This window comes from Electrophorus electricus, chromosome 5 (genome assembly GCF_013358815.1).
Source record: "Electrophorus electricus isolate fEleEle1 chromosome 5, fEleEle1.pri, whole genome shotgun sequence".
In the NCBI taxonomy this organism is placed as follows: Eukaryota; Metazoa; Chordata; class Actinopteri; order Gymnotiformes; family Gymnotidae; genus Electrophorus; species Electrophorus electricus.
Genome location: NC_049539.1, coordinates 16,897,812 through 16,914,768, shown reverse-complemented (window position 1 = coordinate 16,914,768; position 16,957 = coordinate 16,897,812). Strand labels below are relative to the sequence as shown.

The 16,957-nt window shown below is 36.6% G+C and overlaps 1 protein-coding gene across 5 annotated transcripts in view; it reads right to left on the bottom strand.

Moving 5' to 3' along the window:
* clip1a (CAP-GLY domain containing linker protein 1a) overlaps positions 1-16,957 on the bottom strand; it is a 43,894-nt gene that overhangs the window by 3,555 nt on the left and 23,382 nt on the right. Inside the window, exons 16-25 of one of the 5 annotated variants that reach the window (XM_035526027.1) lie at positions 14,261-16,057; positions 13,405-13,542; positions 12,754-12,860; positions 12,132-12,252; positions 11,292-11,344; positions 9,501-9,618; positions 6,786-6,942; positions 6,393-6,455; positions 6,241-6,293; positions 4,136-4,141 (exon numbers count right to left, since the gene is read on the bottom strand). In XM_035526027.1, the coding sequence (XP_035381920.1) occupies positions 4,136-4,141; positions 6,241-6,293; positions 6,393-6,455; positions 6,786-6,942; positions 9,501-9,618; positions 11,292-11,344; positions 12,132-12,252; positions 12,754-12,860; positions 13,405-13,542; positions 14,261-16,057 (2,613 nt within the window). The remainder of the gene's footprint in view (positions 1-4,135; positions 4,142-6,240; positions 6,294-6,392; positions 6,456-6,785; positions 6,943-9,500; positions 9,619-11,291; positions 11,345-12,131; positions 12,253-12,753; positions 12,861-13,404; positions 13,543-14,260; positions 16,058-16,957) is intronic. The other 4 variants (XM_035526028.1, XM_035526029.1, XM_027009267.2 and 1 more) reach the window with 4 other exon arrangements.

Genomic DNA, 16,957 nt, shown 5'->3' with positions numbered 1-16,957 from the left:
AATTTTCTGGATTACAAATAACATTATTTTGGGCAATATGTTTAGTACAAGACAAGTAGTAAAAGTAGCATTTCAAAGTGAAAAATAATTATTTGTCGGAAGATCTTCACAACAAACACTAAAAACCTATACAAGTATCCCCCCCCCCTCCATTAGCATATGTTTGGGAGCAATCTTCACACATTTTTCACAGCCGATTTGTTGCAGGTTGTTCAGTTTAAGCCTGATGCTTACGGACCTCAATTTTAAAATAGTGAGACAGATTCTCGACTGGATTTAGATCTGGAATATGACTTGGCCTTTGTAGAACATTCACCTTTTGTTTTTCAATACACTCCCGTGCTCCTTTGGCGTTAAACTTGTGGATCATTGTCCCCAAAGGCAAAGTTTCTCCCAAGGTTTAGCTTTCGTTGCCTGTATTTTACACCTTCCATCTGTCCTTATATTAATATTATAACAAGATGCCCAGGCCGCGCTAAGTAAAGGTCATGCCCATACTTCACTGTTGGGATGGTGTTCATTGAGAAGCCGGCAGTGCTAGGTGTGTGCCCCACATAACATTTTAGCCACAAGCCTCCATTTTTGTCTCACTTGAGCACAAAACATTATACCACATTTTAGCTAATGCTTTGTGACAAACTCCAGATGTGCTATGATGCTTAATTTTCAGTCCAGTTCTATGCAGAACTCTTGATATAGTTGACTATTGCACCTTCACTCTAGTCTCAGCCACTGAACTCCTTAGTGATTTTTGCTCTCTCTGGGCTTTCCTTCACAAAGACTCTTCTTGCTTGTATGATACATTTTGAGGGACTGCATTGCCTAGGGAGTGCAATGTGGCAGCCTCCATTTCCTCACAACTGATCTAGTAGTGCTCCCTGACAAATCTAAACACTGGTATTTTGCAGGTATTTATCTCCTAAGAATGCTTTTTGGCTTTTGTTTTTTCACAGCTTTCTTTCCATTTTACAGTCCAATCAGAGGTCTTTGATTTAAGGGGGACTTTTATACAGAAAAGGTCAACTTTTTTAAGGAATCAAAGGTAGAGGTAAGATGATTGTGACCACTTTAAGGTAATATCTGTATAAATATAGAGCTTCCACAGTGCAGAGGTTGAATACTTACCCAAACAGCATTTTCCCAGTTAGTAATTCTTGGTACAAAATATCTTCTTGCATAAAATCAAAAACTTTAAAAAGAATTATTTTGAGGGTTAAGATAAAATATGACAGCACAAAACTGTCATTTGTAATCCAGATGAATCTGATGATTTAAGGCTGAATACTTTGGCAGGGCACTGAAGAAATTATACATGTCGTACATGACAGGTACCTGGCCAAAAACACTGTAAAAGTAAAATAAGCCTAGCTTTTAGGATGGAAGTTTTAGCTACATATGGAACAGAATAATTAACAATCCAACCTACCTATTCCTGAAACATGGAAGAAAATTTGTCCAAATTTTTGGTCAATTTGAAATAAGCTCCTCATGAATTCAAAACTGCTTCAAACAGTTGCACATCTGTTAACCAAGAATAAAAGCTATTATAATAACTGAACCTACTGGGTACTTAAACTACACAACTAGAATACCAAATGGTTACAGAGCAAGGTTGTATCTCTAGAAAATCATTCCAAGCTGACAATATATAAGTACTATTTGGACGGGATGGGTTCTGCAGATAAATGGCCATAAAGTAATTTTACCGCAAGACCTTTGTAAAGTTTATGAGACTGATTTGTATGGGATAAGAGATGTGAATGACAATTACATTTACATATTGCTGTCACAAGTAGATTTTGCTAGTCGCAACTTCAAAACATTAATGCTGCATGAAATATTAAATACAATATGATCCATCTATGGCTATGGAACTAGGAGCCTTCAATTTTGTATAAATTCCTCACTCACTTGTCTGTAATCCAACACACATTTCCTATGCAAAATGATGACATAAAAAAACAAAAACAAAAACAATTATAATAATAACTAGGGTTTGACCAGTATCAGGCTATATACAGTAGTGCTCATAAGTTTACATACCCTGGCAGAATTTGTGATTTTTTTTATATTTCTTCAGAGAATAATAATGATAATACAGCAACTTTTCTTTTATTCATGTTTAGTGGTTGTGACAAGCCATTTATTTTTCAAACAATTGTTTTTGCCCTTTTTTAAATCATAACGACAACAGAAACTACCCAAATGACCCTGATCAAAAGTTTACATAGCCTAGTCCTTAATACCGTGTATTGCCTCCTTTAACATCAATGACAGCTTGAAGTCTTTTGTGGTAGTTCTGGATGAGGCACTTTATTTTCCCAGATGGTAAAGCTCCTTGGCAAAATGACTCCAGTTCCAGTAAATTCTTGGGCTGTCTCGCATGAACTGCACGTTTGAGATCTCCCCAAAGTGGCTCAATGATATTGAGGTCAGAAGACTGAGATGGCCACTCCAGAACATTCACTTTTTTCTACTGTAGCCCATGACAGGATGACTTGGCCTTGTGTTTTGGATCATTGTCATGTTGGAACATCCAAGTGCGTCCCATGCGCAGTTTCCGCGCTGATGAGTGAAAATGTTCCCCCAATATTTCCTGATAAAATGCTGCATTCCTTCTGCCATCAATTTTATCCAAGTTCCCTATGCCTGTGTAGCTCACACGTCCCCAAAACATCAGCGATAAACCTCCGTGTTTTACAGTACGGATGGTGTACTTTTCATCATTCGCCTTGTTGACTCCTCTCCAAATGTAGCGTTTATGGCTATGGCCAAAAAGTTCAATTTTGGTCTCATCACTCCAAATAACGCTGTTCCAGAAATCTTGAGGCTTGTCTCTGTGCTGTTTGGCATATTCTAAGTGGGCTGCTTTGTGGCACTCGCATAATATGGGCTTTCTTCTGGCGACATGACCATGCATCCCATTTTACTTCAAGTGCCTCCTTATTGTGCATCTTGAAACAGCCACACCACTTTTTTTCCTTTATGTCAGCTGACATTATTTGTGGGTTTTTCTTTGCATACTGAACAATTTTGCTGGCAGTTGTAGCTGAAATGTTTGTTGGTCTACCTGACCTTGGCTTGGTTTCAACAGAATCCCTCATTTTCCACTTCTTAATTAGAGTTTGAACACTGCTGATTGGCACTCTCAATTCCTTGGATACCTTTTTATACCCTTTTCGTGTTTTATAAAGTTCAACTATCTTTTCCCACAGATCTTTTGATAATTCTTTTGCTTTCCCCATGTCTCATGCAGGGGTCTGTCAGGAGCCCAGTATCTTAATGACTCTTTATACACAAGACACACACACACACCCCCACACACACACACACACACACCCACACACACACACACACCACACACAGATTGACAAGCAAATGGATCACAGGTGAGGATGGTTACCTTTAGTAGCCATTTAAACCTGTGTGTGTCAACTTGCATGTATGTTATCATACCAAAACTTACAGGGTATGTAAACTTTTGTTCAGGGTCATCTGGGTAGTTTCTGTTGTCGTTATGATTTTAAAAAGGGCAAAAACAATTGTTTGATAATAATGGCTTGACCCAACCACTAAACAAGAATAAAAGAAAAGTTGTTGTATTATCATTATTATTCTCTGAAAAAAATATTAAAACAAAAAATATATCACAAATTCTGCCAACTATGTAAACTTGTGAGCACAACTGTACATGTAGAATTTACCTAAAGCTAACAGAAGAGTTACTCCCTGGAGAAGGCCTTTGGCAAGTAAATTAAGTAAATTCTTATTTGCAATTCACACAGGATTAAAATAACCTGAGATTATTTCTATGGGATTTTTATAATGGGTAAAAAGGCACCCATATCTTTACTGATGTGGGAACGTGCAGTCCATAAAAATGACGGACATTGAAGATTCAAGGTGGTAAAATCAGTGAAGAACTGATTACATTACCCCCCCTCCTCAAGATAAATAAATTTCCCCCACACTAGCGCTTTTTGAATATGAGGCAGAGTGAAAACGGAGAAACCGTACTGTGGAGAATAGAAGGAATAAAATCTCACTTTTTGCTAAAAAGTTGGCAGCCCTGAAGCACTCAGAAAAACAACTGAAAGACATGCACAAATGAAGTGGATGAGACACTGTTACAAACCGCTGCCTGATTGAGGGATGCATTGCCAACATCAAGGAGGAAGGGAGGAGAAGACGATAGGATGAACAAGAAGAGACAAAACAGAGGAAAGAAATTAGGAGGGACACAGCTATTCGCTGACACTAGACAAATGTAAAAAATACAAATAAAAACCTTCAAGCAATGGATAAAAATTCTAATATACAGAAAAAAAAGTAACTACATTTTTTAAAATTCTGTTTGGGTAATTAACCAAAACTAAGTTCAAAGTTCTTCATTTCTTTCTTTACTACTGCATTGTATCTTCCAAGCCAACATTATTAACAATAAGATATTAATAAAAACGTCTTCGACTGGCATAGACACAACGCAATTAATCAAGTCTAATCTAATCCAACACACTTCTTGGTCTAAATCTGGGCACCCCTGCCATAAGGTATGCCTCTGCTATACTACAATACAATGCAATAAAGCCATCTTGACATTTTATGAAAATACTTGATGGATATTTCAGCAAATTACATACAGCACGAAAAATAGGAGTAAATTATATGAATATCTGGGTATGTATTTCACTACCTGAAGTGGACTTCTCATAGTCAACCTTTTAGTAACCTTAGCCTAAGAGCTTCACTGCAATATGTAAAAAAAAAAATAAATAAAAATAAAAAAAATAAAAAAAATAAATTCCAAGTACAGTCAACTTGGATTAAAGACTCAGGGAACCTAAATCTGTGTTGTCTTTCTAATTAGGTTAATCTTGCCCTTCGGGACATGTAATGCATTTATACAAAGTGTGTCCTGTGTGCACTATTCCAAAAAAATCTGGTAAAATCAACAATTTATTTTGCCAGAATTATTTAGCCTAATGTTGTGTAACCTTATGTAAGATTAAGTCAACAGTTAGAAAGCACAGCTTAACCCAAACACTCTGCTTCTTTTAGCTTGAATAACCTACCTAGCAAGTAAAAAAAAATCTGAGCAAAGCCCTAATAAAATTTTGCGTCTTTGGTGGTTCTTTAATGGATAGCTGAGATGTGAAATTGAGACCTCCATTGTAATATTTGTACACAAATATTGTTCCATATTGGAGGAACTGCCTTCAAGTAATATATGAAGACCCAAATTTGATTTGATGTATTTTTTTTTTGATCACGTGGTCTCAATTTAGGGCATCTCTGTATCAGCAAGATTTTATCTAGTAGAATGTCGAATTAACTCAGGTATTAAAAGGCCTTAGGTCAGACCACAGTGACATTAATTATCTACAAAAACTACAAGAAAGCCCACTATCTACAAAAAAAGTAATCAGCGCTAGTTGATTTGCAGGGAATAAATGTTATGCAATTATAGACAAAAAACATAACCTACTATACCGTCAGCACATGTGAACAAGGCTAAGGTCCTCAGAATTACTTGCATCGGTACCCACCCTCATTGGTAGGTTTGCACATGTAAGGTTGTATTACGTTGATTCTACACCCTGGAGCCATAACATTCAGCTCTGCTCGAGTCATGTAATCATGAGTCTTGTAGCCATGTCAATCAAGCATGCTCATTAGAATATTAGGACCACGCCCAGGCCATTGTCAGCTAAGATGCATGAGTCAGTTTTGTTGCCTTCTGAGCAGTGTTTTTATCGTACTTGTTCCATTTTTTACTGAAAACTTGCAGAATGTTTAAAACAACACTGTAACAAAGTAACTTTTGAATATTTCATAATATGTTCCCTGGGTCTTTAAATGAAATGAAAAAATTGAGAGCCAAAACACATGGACAATTAAGAAAAACTAAAGAACTAAAGAGAATTTAAGAATTTAAATAAGTGCATTCAATTTATCAAAATAGTTAACCAACAAGCATACAATCTCTCTGGTCCCATATCTGGTAAATCCTTGGAATTTACACACATTCAGAGGAATACAGTTTAAGCATATATGCAGTTTTAGAGCATGTGAACTTGCAGCTCAATAAGTGCTCCCTTCCTGTAAATACCCAGACTTTACATTATGAATTAAGGAAAATAAACAACATAATGCAATTTGATCAGATAAAATAAACAGCATATCTTTAAAAAAAAAGTTTAAAAAATACAAAAAAAATGAAAGGAAATACATTTTAAATACCTGACTCTCTGCTGTCTCCTTTTGCTCGCTCATCTGGTCCAGAGCAGAAGAGGCTGTTGAAACAAATTCTCAACATTATTACTGGGACAAGTTAAGTATCAGTGGTTACCAAACTAATCTTCATCCTAAAACTCTTGGGGACCAACAATTACATCTGTTTACAGAGGCAGCTTTCTGATTAAACTTTCCAATCCTTGCAGAGTGAATCTGTTTACCTGAGTACAGACACACACACACACACACACACACACACACACACACACACACACACACACACACACAAAAAGCATTACAGTAGACGGTACACAGAGAAAAGTTATATGCAAACATGCACATGGAAAAAGATAGATATATAACTCATGCATTTTGAAGTAAGAATTTCTCTAAAATTAAAAGTTCTAGATATTCTAGAACATGAGGATTAATAGCAAAGTCGCAGCAAAAAAAATAAAAAATCAGCAGTGGCAAGCAGAACAAACCACTGCTGAACAAAATGTGTGTTTGTTTTCTTCAGAGAAACATTTGGAAACTTTTTCCATGGTTACCTAAAGCGGCATTTTCAGGTCTGTTGGCTTGTGCTGCAGACAGGTTGCTTTCTAGGGTGCAGACTCGCTCTTGTAGCTGAAGTTTATCAGTTTCCAGAGACTTCATAGAGCTTTGCAGGGTCTGCACTGCAGCATTCTGCTCATGAACCATAGATACCTACCCACAAGGGATGGGAAATAAACCAATAAACAAGCAGTAATAAAATTCAATCAAATAAATTTTAAAGTAAATACAATTTTTTTTTTTTTTACATACACATGAAAAACAATTCTAGTACATGTTAACAATGACACAACTCAAGCTCCCAGTAAAGCTTAGTAAAGTTAGTCCACTGCTCTATTGCTACGCTGTCATTTTTAGGGAAGAAATGTGCAATGGTGTAATAATTTTGTTCTTCATTTAGAATTCCATTGAGAATTAACCTATGAGAAAGTGAAAACAGTATTTTAGTTGGAACCACCTTGATTTGAAATTTCAAGTGATGAGTGCACCCTCTGTGCTCTTCACAGTTTTTTGGTAAATCAGGCAGCCAAGCAAACATTGTGTTCACGAGAGCACATCTGTGGCACAGTACCCAACGTGGGTACATTTTAAACTTGCATTAATACTCTCTGATGCTTTGAAGTAAGATCTTCAACAGACTATGAGCAGGGCAATTCTTAAGCTGCTCTTCACATGTCACATTGAACATATACTGGTGCCTTAAAAGTGCAACAGTCCAACATTAACCATTCAAAAACTCCATTGAAAAGTGATGGTAGCTAATAGGATTGTGCATTAAGACATCAAATTATATAACAACAAAACATTAATTCGCTTCTGTTTTTGCAATAACTGCAGTCTCCAATTACATGTGTATATTAACCAAAATGTAAAACATTAAAATGTTATGGTTTAGTACTAATTCAATGGATACTGCCCTGAAACCTGAAAACTTTTAAACTACTAATGAACTGAAGAAAAACAATTTCAAGTTTCAACACTGGCAACTAAATTAATAACACAATAAAAAAAATAAAAAAAACCTTAATTACTTTAATACTAATAAATATAATTTAGTACTTGAGTGGTTATGATTTTTTTTATTATAAATTTTATTGTATAACTAAGATCAGGCACATGGCTAAATACATAAACGGGGCCTAGAAAGCAAGAATACCAGTGGAGCCAAGCACCAGATACTGGTGGATAAAACAAATAACTTGAGACCATAACACCAGACAGAGCAACCTGTGCACCATCTGGATTGACTACAATAAAGCCTATGACTCAATACCCCACACATGGATCCTGGAATGCCTGAGGTTGTATAACAGCAACAGGATTCTAAAAACTTTCATCAAGAACTCAGTGAGGAAGTGAAAGACGGCCCTAGAGGTCAATTTCAGGCCAATAGCATGAGTCACCATCAAGCACAGGATTTACCAAGGAGATGCCCTATCCCCGCTCATAGGCTTGAACCCCCTCAGTGAAATTACCAAGAGTGGCTATGGATACTAGCAATAGAATGGAGCAACAATCAGCCACCTCCTCTATATAGATAACATCAATCTCAATGCCAGAAATGAATGAGATATTGACTCACTAATCCATTTCCACTGGGCTACACAGTAATGACAGTGGAATGTCATTCAGACTGGATAAGTGTGGTGAGATGGTTACAAGGAAAGGGAAGTGGTTTAAACTATGGGCATCGTACTACCAGAAGGTAACATAACAGATGTTGAGGGCAGCTACAAATACCTTGGAACCCCAAAGGCAATGGGAATCATGAAGAGGGCTACAAGGAAAGCAGCTACAGCCAAATACATACAAAGAGTGAGGAAAGGCCAGAAAATACCTCTGCACAATGTGTACCTCTGGCAAACAGTGGAAGTAGCTGATATGGAGAACCCCTATCAATGGCTGGCAAAGGATGGGTTGAAACACAGCACAGAGGCGGCAATCATGGCAGAACAGGAACAATCTGTGAATATGATATCAATAGAGGCTGGGATCTACCACACCAGGTAGAACCCTTGATGCAGACTGTGCAAAGATGTCCCTGAGACAATTACAGCAGGGTGCGAGATCCTAGCAGGCACAGCATACATGGAATGCCATAACCAAGTGGCTGGCATAGCATACAAAAACAACTGTGTTGAGCATGGGCTGGAAGTTCCAAGGTCAATGTACGATACACCCCTTAAGGTGGTGGAAGATGACCATGATGAGATCCTGTGGAACTTACAGATTCAGACAGACAAGATGGTAATGGCTAACCAACCGTATATAGTAGCGGTGGGCAAACAGCAGAATTGGGCAGTAGTGACAGATATGGTGATTGCAAGTGACAGCAACATCAAGTACAAGGAACACGAAACACTCAAGAAATACCAAGGGCTGAAAGAATAGCTAGAAAAGATGTGGAAGGTAAAGGCAACAGTGGTTTCCATGGTAATCACAGTACTACAGGCTCTGACCCCCAAACTGGGAAAATGGCTCCAGCAGATCACAGGAACAACATCTGAGATCTCTGTCCAGAAGAGTGCAGTGCGCATATATATATCTATATCTATATCTATATATCTATATCTATATATATATATATATATATATATATATATATATATAGAGAGAGAGAGAGAGAGAGAGAGAGATATTGGAGTGACTATATACTGTGTACGTGTGATTGGAGTGACTGTATACTGTGTAATAGACAAACAGGACTTTACCTCATTTCTCAATGTTTCCAATTCTCTATCCTTTTCGAAGATCAAGGCACAATATTTTTGGATAGATTGTTGTAGTGCAGCTTTCTCCTTCTCTGACTCACTCTTCAAAGCATTCTCCCTGTTGAGATGGGAAAGTTGGGGCGAAATAAATTACATTTGTTTTTATAAAAATCAAATAATCTAAAACAGAAATAATTGAAAACAGGTTGTCAATGTACTAGATCCACTGGATTGAGTAAATGAGTTGTAAAAGTGTAACACAAATGAAATTGGTCCCCTCAACCCTGCAACAAGTACTGAAACGCTTTCAGCCTATGGCACTTTTAGGGGTGCGCCTGAATGACATGCCCAAGTGACTTTTTCCATCTCAAGTTTATTAAAACTTTGCACTTTAGCACTACTGGCATTTTAGTATCCAGGGCCATGGATCCTCCCCTTAGAACTTCTCCTCATGAATCACAGAGTCAGACGATAGACAAACATGTACATACGTGATTTCTAATTATTTTTTCTTTGTTCTGTTTCTTTCTTCTCATCTCATATCATCATCTCTATAAAATTAAGCAGTTTTTTTTTGTGGGCAACTGCTTTCAGATCTCTGCTTTTTTCTTTTTAAATTATGCTTATTTACCACCAATAACAAGTTAATGTTGAACTAATGTTCCACTCTACTCTGGCTGTTATAGAGGACATGTTACAGAATTAAACCATTACAGGAATTAAACCAAACTTCCATAACTGTTCAAATTTATCTTAAAAGTGTAAGTTCCATCTTACAGATTTTATGTAGCAGTTTTACATATTTTATGTACATTTTTTGTTCATTTAGCCAAGCACACCTAAAAAAAAGTAGTCAAAGTTTATAATGCAAACTGCATGCTAAAATCACAGATTCATTTGTCTAAGCAATTTGTATATAAACAACTTAATGAAAGACTATAGTAGGTCTTCATTTAGAATTTAGTATAGAGAAATCAAATCATAACTAATACCACTATCCAAATCACCATACAATTCCACTTTTTAAACCACAATTTTGGCATTAAACACAATACAGAATTAAAAAAAAAAAATTTACTAGGAGAAAAGGTAGATTGCAGGTTTTAAAAGAGTGCTATTACAATTTTGAACTACACAAAATACTTTTCGTCATTCTATGGATAATTGTATATGTAACTGATGAGTATATACGAATGTACTTGAACAATTAAGTAATAATTAACTTGTTTGTATTAATTTATTAATCAACCCATTTCTGTGGCAGTTATCTTCAGGGGTAGCAAAAAAAGCACATTTTAACATAGTAAAGTAATTCCTTTGCACTTGTATCTCACAGAAAATGTTGGACTAATTTTCAATACCGAAATCTCAAATTTAATGGGAGACATTTTTATTACAATTTGAATTTGACAAAAAGTTCTTGATGGGTTATTTGCTTTAAAAAACTGTGCTTGTTACATTTGTATATATGAGCTATATTATTTCAGTAAAAATAATGAATATGCTACTACACCATGCTGAGAATAACTGCATTATCTCCAGGGAGTTAAAATAGTAGTTGCGACATTTGTGTGGGCTCATCCCTCCTAACTCTGTGTATTTACATGAAAACCATTTTGCACTGAGCCACAAATTTACCAAGTTTCAGTACTCGGCACTACTGAGTATCTTTAGGGAACTAATTGTCAGTGTCTTGCCCTAATGCAAACCAGAATAATGCAGAGAATTTCCTATTTCAGAGATGTAGTGTAGATAAGCATTTAAACAAACTGTAGGATCTTTGGGTCTCACCTCTTCTTCATGTCTTTCAACTGATTATTAAGACTTTTCCATTCCTCTTTGAGCTGCAAAAAGGAAATTATGAAATGATGTAATTTGACAAAATATCAAATAAATAAGTTAATCATCTGAAGACAAATGAATTTGGATTATTCCCCTTTTGAACATTCCTAGTTTATTTTCTGCACATTTTATATAACCAATCCGGGATTTCACAATTCAGTTTGACAATTCAATTTCACAATTCAGTCATGAATATGACTGGATTATTGTTTTTAATAAAATATCTGGTTTGCAAACATTCCTATACATAATAGGCAGACATCTTCTGATGAGACTGTAACACAAGCTAGTATGTTTAATGTTGCCTTCAAATGAAGAGGATCACCCAAGCTCAACAGCTATACTTTAATGGCTTTAAATAGCTTATTCTCAAAAACACTGACTCTGCAAACTGTACTTGTAGGGAAGTCAGATCATCAGTCATTATAACAGGAATCACAAACGCAAATGATTTACTGAAATTAACTCACTTATTCAATATAAAGTACAAAATATAATGGAGAAACTTAGCACTTAGTGTTCATTATAAGTTGCTACTTTGCTGAAATGGAAAAACATCATAAGCTTTGATTTTTCACAAAAACTACACCATCAATCGATGTTAACATCTAATAAAAATCATTTCGGACATTGTAAAAAAAGCCAAGTTTAGTATTTATTACACCATGTGGTCAAGAGAACTAATAAATTTGCTGCAAACATGGAGTCACATCATTAGCCACAAGCACATCACCTAACCTTCCCTTCTGTAAATATAACTGACAAGTGGTGATTTTCCTATTAACCTACTTTTTGGTGGCTGTCGCCCTCCTTCTGGCTACCAGTAAGCTCTTCAGCCAGCTTGGCATTTTCCTTTTTCATGACTTCTATGGCCAAGGTCTTTTCTGATGCTGCCCTCTTCAGCTCCTCACTGAGACACATACAGCACATTCATCAGATGACGACAACAGGTATGGACATAATAAAAGGCATGAAGAGAGCTCTTATGCCTTGGAATAGATTCAGGACATTCAGCACAAGATTACTAAGTCCAAAAACTTAAGAAAACATAAGAGACTTGAGAACTTGGGCAACAAAGCGAACTTAAAATTAGTTTATATATTATGTCCAAATTAAGTGAATTTTAAACTGCTAAATTTGTTTGGAAATATTTTCAAACATACAATTTTAACAAAGAGCCACTGTGCTAAGACAATGAATGTTATTGTGTCAGTGGTTTTAAGTGTTACGGTTGATCGGTGCAAGTACTTTGCACCGGATTTTGGCATCTTGTTTCACTTCAGTTGATAACCTTTATGCTGCATATTCCCTGCAGAGGGTTCATCTTATTCTGATTACACAGAACCCACATACAGACTGCTACAAGATTTTTAAGAAGAAAAAACAGCACTGTGGACAGTCAAACACTCACATTTCTTTGGAAAGGCTGCCGATCCTTTCATTCTCAATGTTCATCTGTTCTTTGGATGTCTGCAACTCCTTATGGTACTTTGAGTTCTGCTCTGTCAGATTGTTCATCTGCATTAGACACGAGAAGCAACTTTAGCTGAAAGAGCAAAATTTCACCAGTGTTAAAGTAACATGGAGGGCCTCTCTCTCTAGTGATTAAATATTTTAAAGGCTTTAAAATCCTTCCCTGACCTATTTGACCCAAAAGCTTTAATTCATTATGCTGACAGAATTGAGAGAGACTCTATAAATGCAAAGATAAACCATGCATATTATACTGAATCTTTGTATTTCCAAAAAACTGCATCCTTGAACAGTACAGAGATGGGGGGGGACTGAGAGCCTCTGAAGTGGCATTTCTTCTTCTGCCACCAACGTCAAACAAAAGTAAGAGAACAGAAAATTTTAGAGGTACATTTTCACATATGTGCAGTTGTTAAGATAACTTCTTATAGCAGCTTTCAAAACATTTTTTTCCGACAAAATTGGGCTTTTGTGAAAATCAATTGCCTCTTTCTTCTGATCAGAAAACTTCAAAATTACATTATTTTCTAAGCACACAGTCCATGACCAGGTTATCAGTCACGCAGTCTGGCTTTACCAGTGCACTCACCTGAGATTCCATTTCCTGTTTTGTGTTTTTTAATTCCTGGATTAGAGCCTCATCTGCAAATTTCTCCTTTTGCAATACCAGTTTTTCCTGGGTCAATCTCTCAAGGACCTGTGCAGTGTGTCCAGCAATCTCAGCCACCTGAAACACATTGTGAGGTAGGCCAAACCAGTCATCAATAGATGGCCAGAAATGTGGTGGTACAGGGCTTACAGAGAGTCCCTGTATTTCATACCATGTTTTGTCCTAAAATCTACTTGCATGCCTTCATTCTTATGGAAGAAACTTTAATTAAAAATAATATAGTTTTTGCAGTTGAATCAAATCAGACTCCAACCTGTTACTCAAGACAACCTAAAATAATTTAACCTATTCACTCAATGGTTCTAAATGTTAGTAGCATTCTTACAGTACTTTTTGAATCATGCCATTAGCGCTTCTGAATGACAATACCTTCATAGGTATACAGGCATAGAATAGAATCATACCCTCAATTATTTATATTATGCTCATGAAAGATTTTCTCAACTGTGTGTTAATTGATTTTCTAGTATTTTCTAATGCTTGCCACATATTATGGACAAGCCTGGAGGAGAAGGTATATTCTTAGCATTTATTACTGATGGGGAACATGCTTCAGTGACCCTGACCTAACTTGTAGAAACAATAGCTTGGTTGTTACTTGCAGTCAACAGAAAATTAAAGTGAATTAGTGCAGTATGTGATCTACAAGAGCATATTTAATGGAAACAGTAAAGCAAAACAAGCCTGCTGGCATGCAAAAAGCAATTAAACCCTACAAGTGTAATAGCGGTGTCATCATTAGTACATCAGAGGATGTTTATTTTTTACGGAATACCTCAAGCTGCTTTGATAAAGCACTTTTGTTTTGGGCCTCAAGTTGAGTCACCATAATGCTGGCTTTCTCCTTTTCCATCCGGAGGGCATCCCTCTCAGCTTGAACTGCAGTCAGACTGGAGACAATCTCATCCTGGGCTTTGGATAAAAGGCTCACCTGCAATTCTGCAGCTCTGTGTTTCTCCTCTAACTTAATACTGTCATCATGGAGGTTTTGTAGACGTGCTTCTAATTGAAGTTGAGCCTTTTTCAGCTTTTCTACCTCAGCCAAATATTCAGAGCATTGCTTTTTGCTGGTTTTCAGGCTTTGACGAAGAGATGGCACCTCTTGTTCAAGAGAACTGTGCAAGGCTAGAAGATCAGCCTTCTCTGAAATAAGGCATGCATTTTCCTTTCCAAGTTCTTCAATATTTGAAGTAAGAAGATCTTTTGCAACAACCATATCTGACCTGATCTCCTCACTCTTCATCTGCTGGACCTTTAAAAGCTCAATTTCTTTGGTAAGCAATGTTTTCTCTTCAGTGACCTTCTGCAGTAAAGAAGATAGCTCATTCAATTTTTGAAAAGTGGAAGCTGAACTTTGCGCAAGGTCCTGAACTTGAAGCTGCAAATAATTTTTCTCCTCAGAAAGATCTTTTTTTTCTATGCACAGCTCATTAACAGACTTTCTTAAGTCCTCTACTTTGGTGAACAGCAACTTTTGTTCCATTTCTGCCTTCTCCTTTTCTGTTCTGATAGATGCAATTTCTGCGTTAAGCTTTGACTGCACCTCCAAGAGACTAGCATTATCATTGTCACAACTGGCAATTCTTTGCACAAGTTCCTCCATCTTTTTAGAAAGGTTTTCCTTCTCTTGTAGGAGTAAAAGCTTCTCAGAGTGTGTGATGTCCTTACTAGTCTTGACTTCCTCCAGCATTTTAACAAAGCTGCAATTGGAGGCTTGAAGCTCAGCATTATCCTTGCCAGCTATTTCCAATGCAATCGTGGTGGCATGAAGCTGCCTTTCAAGTTCTGCCTTTTCATCCACAAGCGACTCTTTATCTGAAATGGTGGTATTTAGTTTTGCCATTACTTTTGCATTGTTATTACGGAGATTTTCGATTTCAGCCTGCAAATTGGCATTCTTGGTAGAGAGCTCCTTTTTCTTACACTCAAAAGAGTCTATCAGTGATTGAAGCTCTGCATTTTTTACGCATAATGATTTAATGGACTGCAGCTCCTCTTGACAACATCCAAGTTCCTCCTGAAACCTGTCCCTATCCTCACAGGCCTTGAGGTGTTTTTGGGCTAGCTGTGTATTATTTGTCTCTTGTTCCTGAATCTCTTGCTGATATTTCAAAATGGTTTCTTGTCTCTGTGCATTGCTCTTTTCCAGATCTTCAATCTGACCTATGAGCTTTCCTTCAGTCTCCTTCAGAAGAGCATTCTCAGCTTTCATTTCTTCCAAGATTTTTGTTAACCTCTGCACCTTTTCTAAAAGCTGCCCTTTTTCCAAATTCAGTGATGACTTTTCCCTATGTAGTTTATCACTTGTGGAATGCAGTTGCTTTATTTCATTGCTTAATTGGTCACTGAATGCTTGAAGTTCCTTATTTTTTGATGTAAGATCCTGTTGAACCACCTCCAGGCTAGATATCTTCACGTGGGACTCTGCAATTTGCTTCTCCACATTTGCCGTCTGAGCCTGAAGAACATCCCTTTCCTTAGCTAGACTTTCAGACAACAACCTCAGATCCCCAAATTCAGAAGCAAGCTTCTCAGCCCCTTGCATGGAGAAAGCCAATTCAGCAGTGAGCGACTGAGAGAAAAAGAAAAAAAAAAAAGGGGGGGGGGGGGAGAGAACGGAAAGTTTATGTTGATTAAAAAAAAAAAAACAACAACAACAACAACACCATGACAAAGAACAAAGGAAACAAGCAAAAGAAGCACCATCACAACATCATTTTAAAGAAATGGTTTGGATGAAAATCTAATTTTACACCAATTATTCCAAATATAGTCCATTAGCTGGCACATGTTTAGTGTCCAACATCTGCTTTTTTAGTTATATACTATATACTATAAATCTAAGGTAGCAATAACAGAAGTGTCTCTACCAGATTATTTTCTACAAACTGTACATGCCCTAACCTTCATATACTTGTCTAAGATGACATTGCAAAGTAACCCCTTTCTAAAAAAACTAATATTGCAATACAGCATGGATAGCCTGAATTCACACATATTGAATAACTGGAAAGCAGGTCATAATGCAGTTCTACTTTTAACCAAGTCTGCATGACATTACTTAAGAATGAGGCATGTATGTGAATATTTGCGCATATGTTTATATTTTGGGTGAGATAAAGCACCATTATTAGGTACACGCATAAATGTGATGCTTTGCCAAACCATTTCTTTAAATAAACAAAACGAATGAGAAATGGAAAATGAGAAAACTGTGGAACAGATTAGATGCAAAGAAGCAAATCTACACAAAAAGCAAAGCTTTAAACCAATGACAACTATTTGAGTCCCAGTGCAATGCTAATAAGGCTGACTCAAATAGCATTTGACACAAAAACTGCTACTACCATAATGTTAAGCATGATCATTATTGTAGTTGTACATATATCCAATCTTCAGATCTTAGTAGCAAACTTATAGTAACAATTTATATCAGCATGTTGACTGTGCAAGTATTTAACATTTATTATTC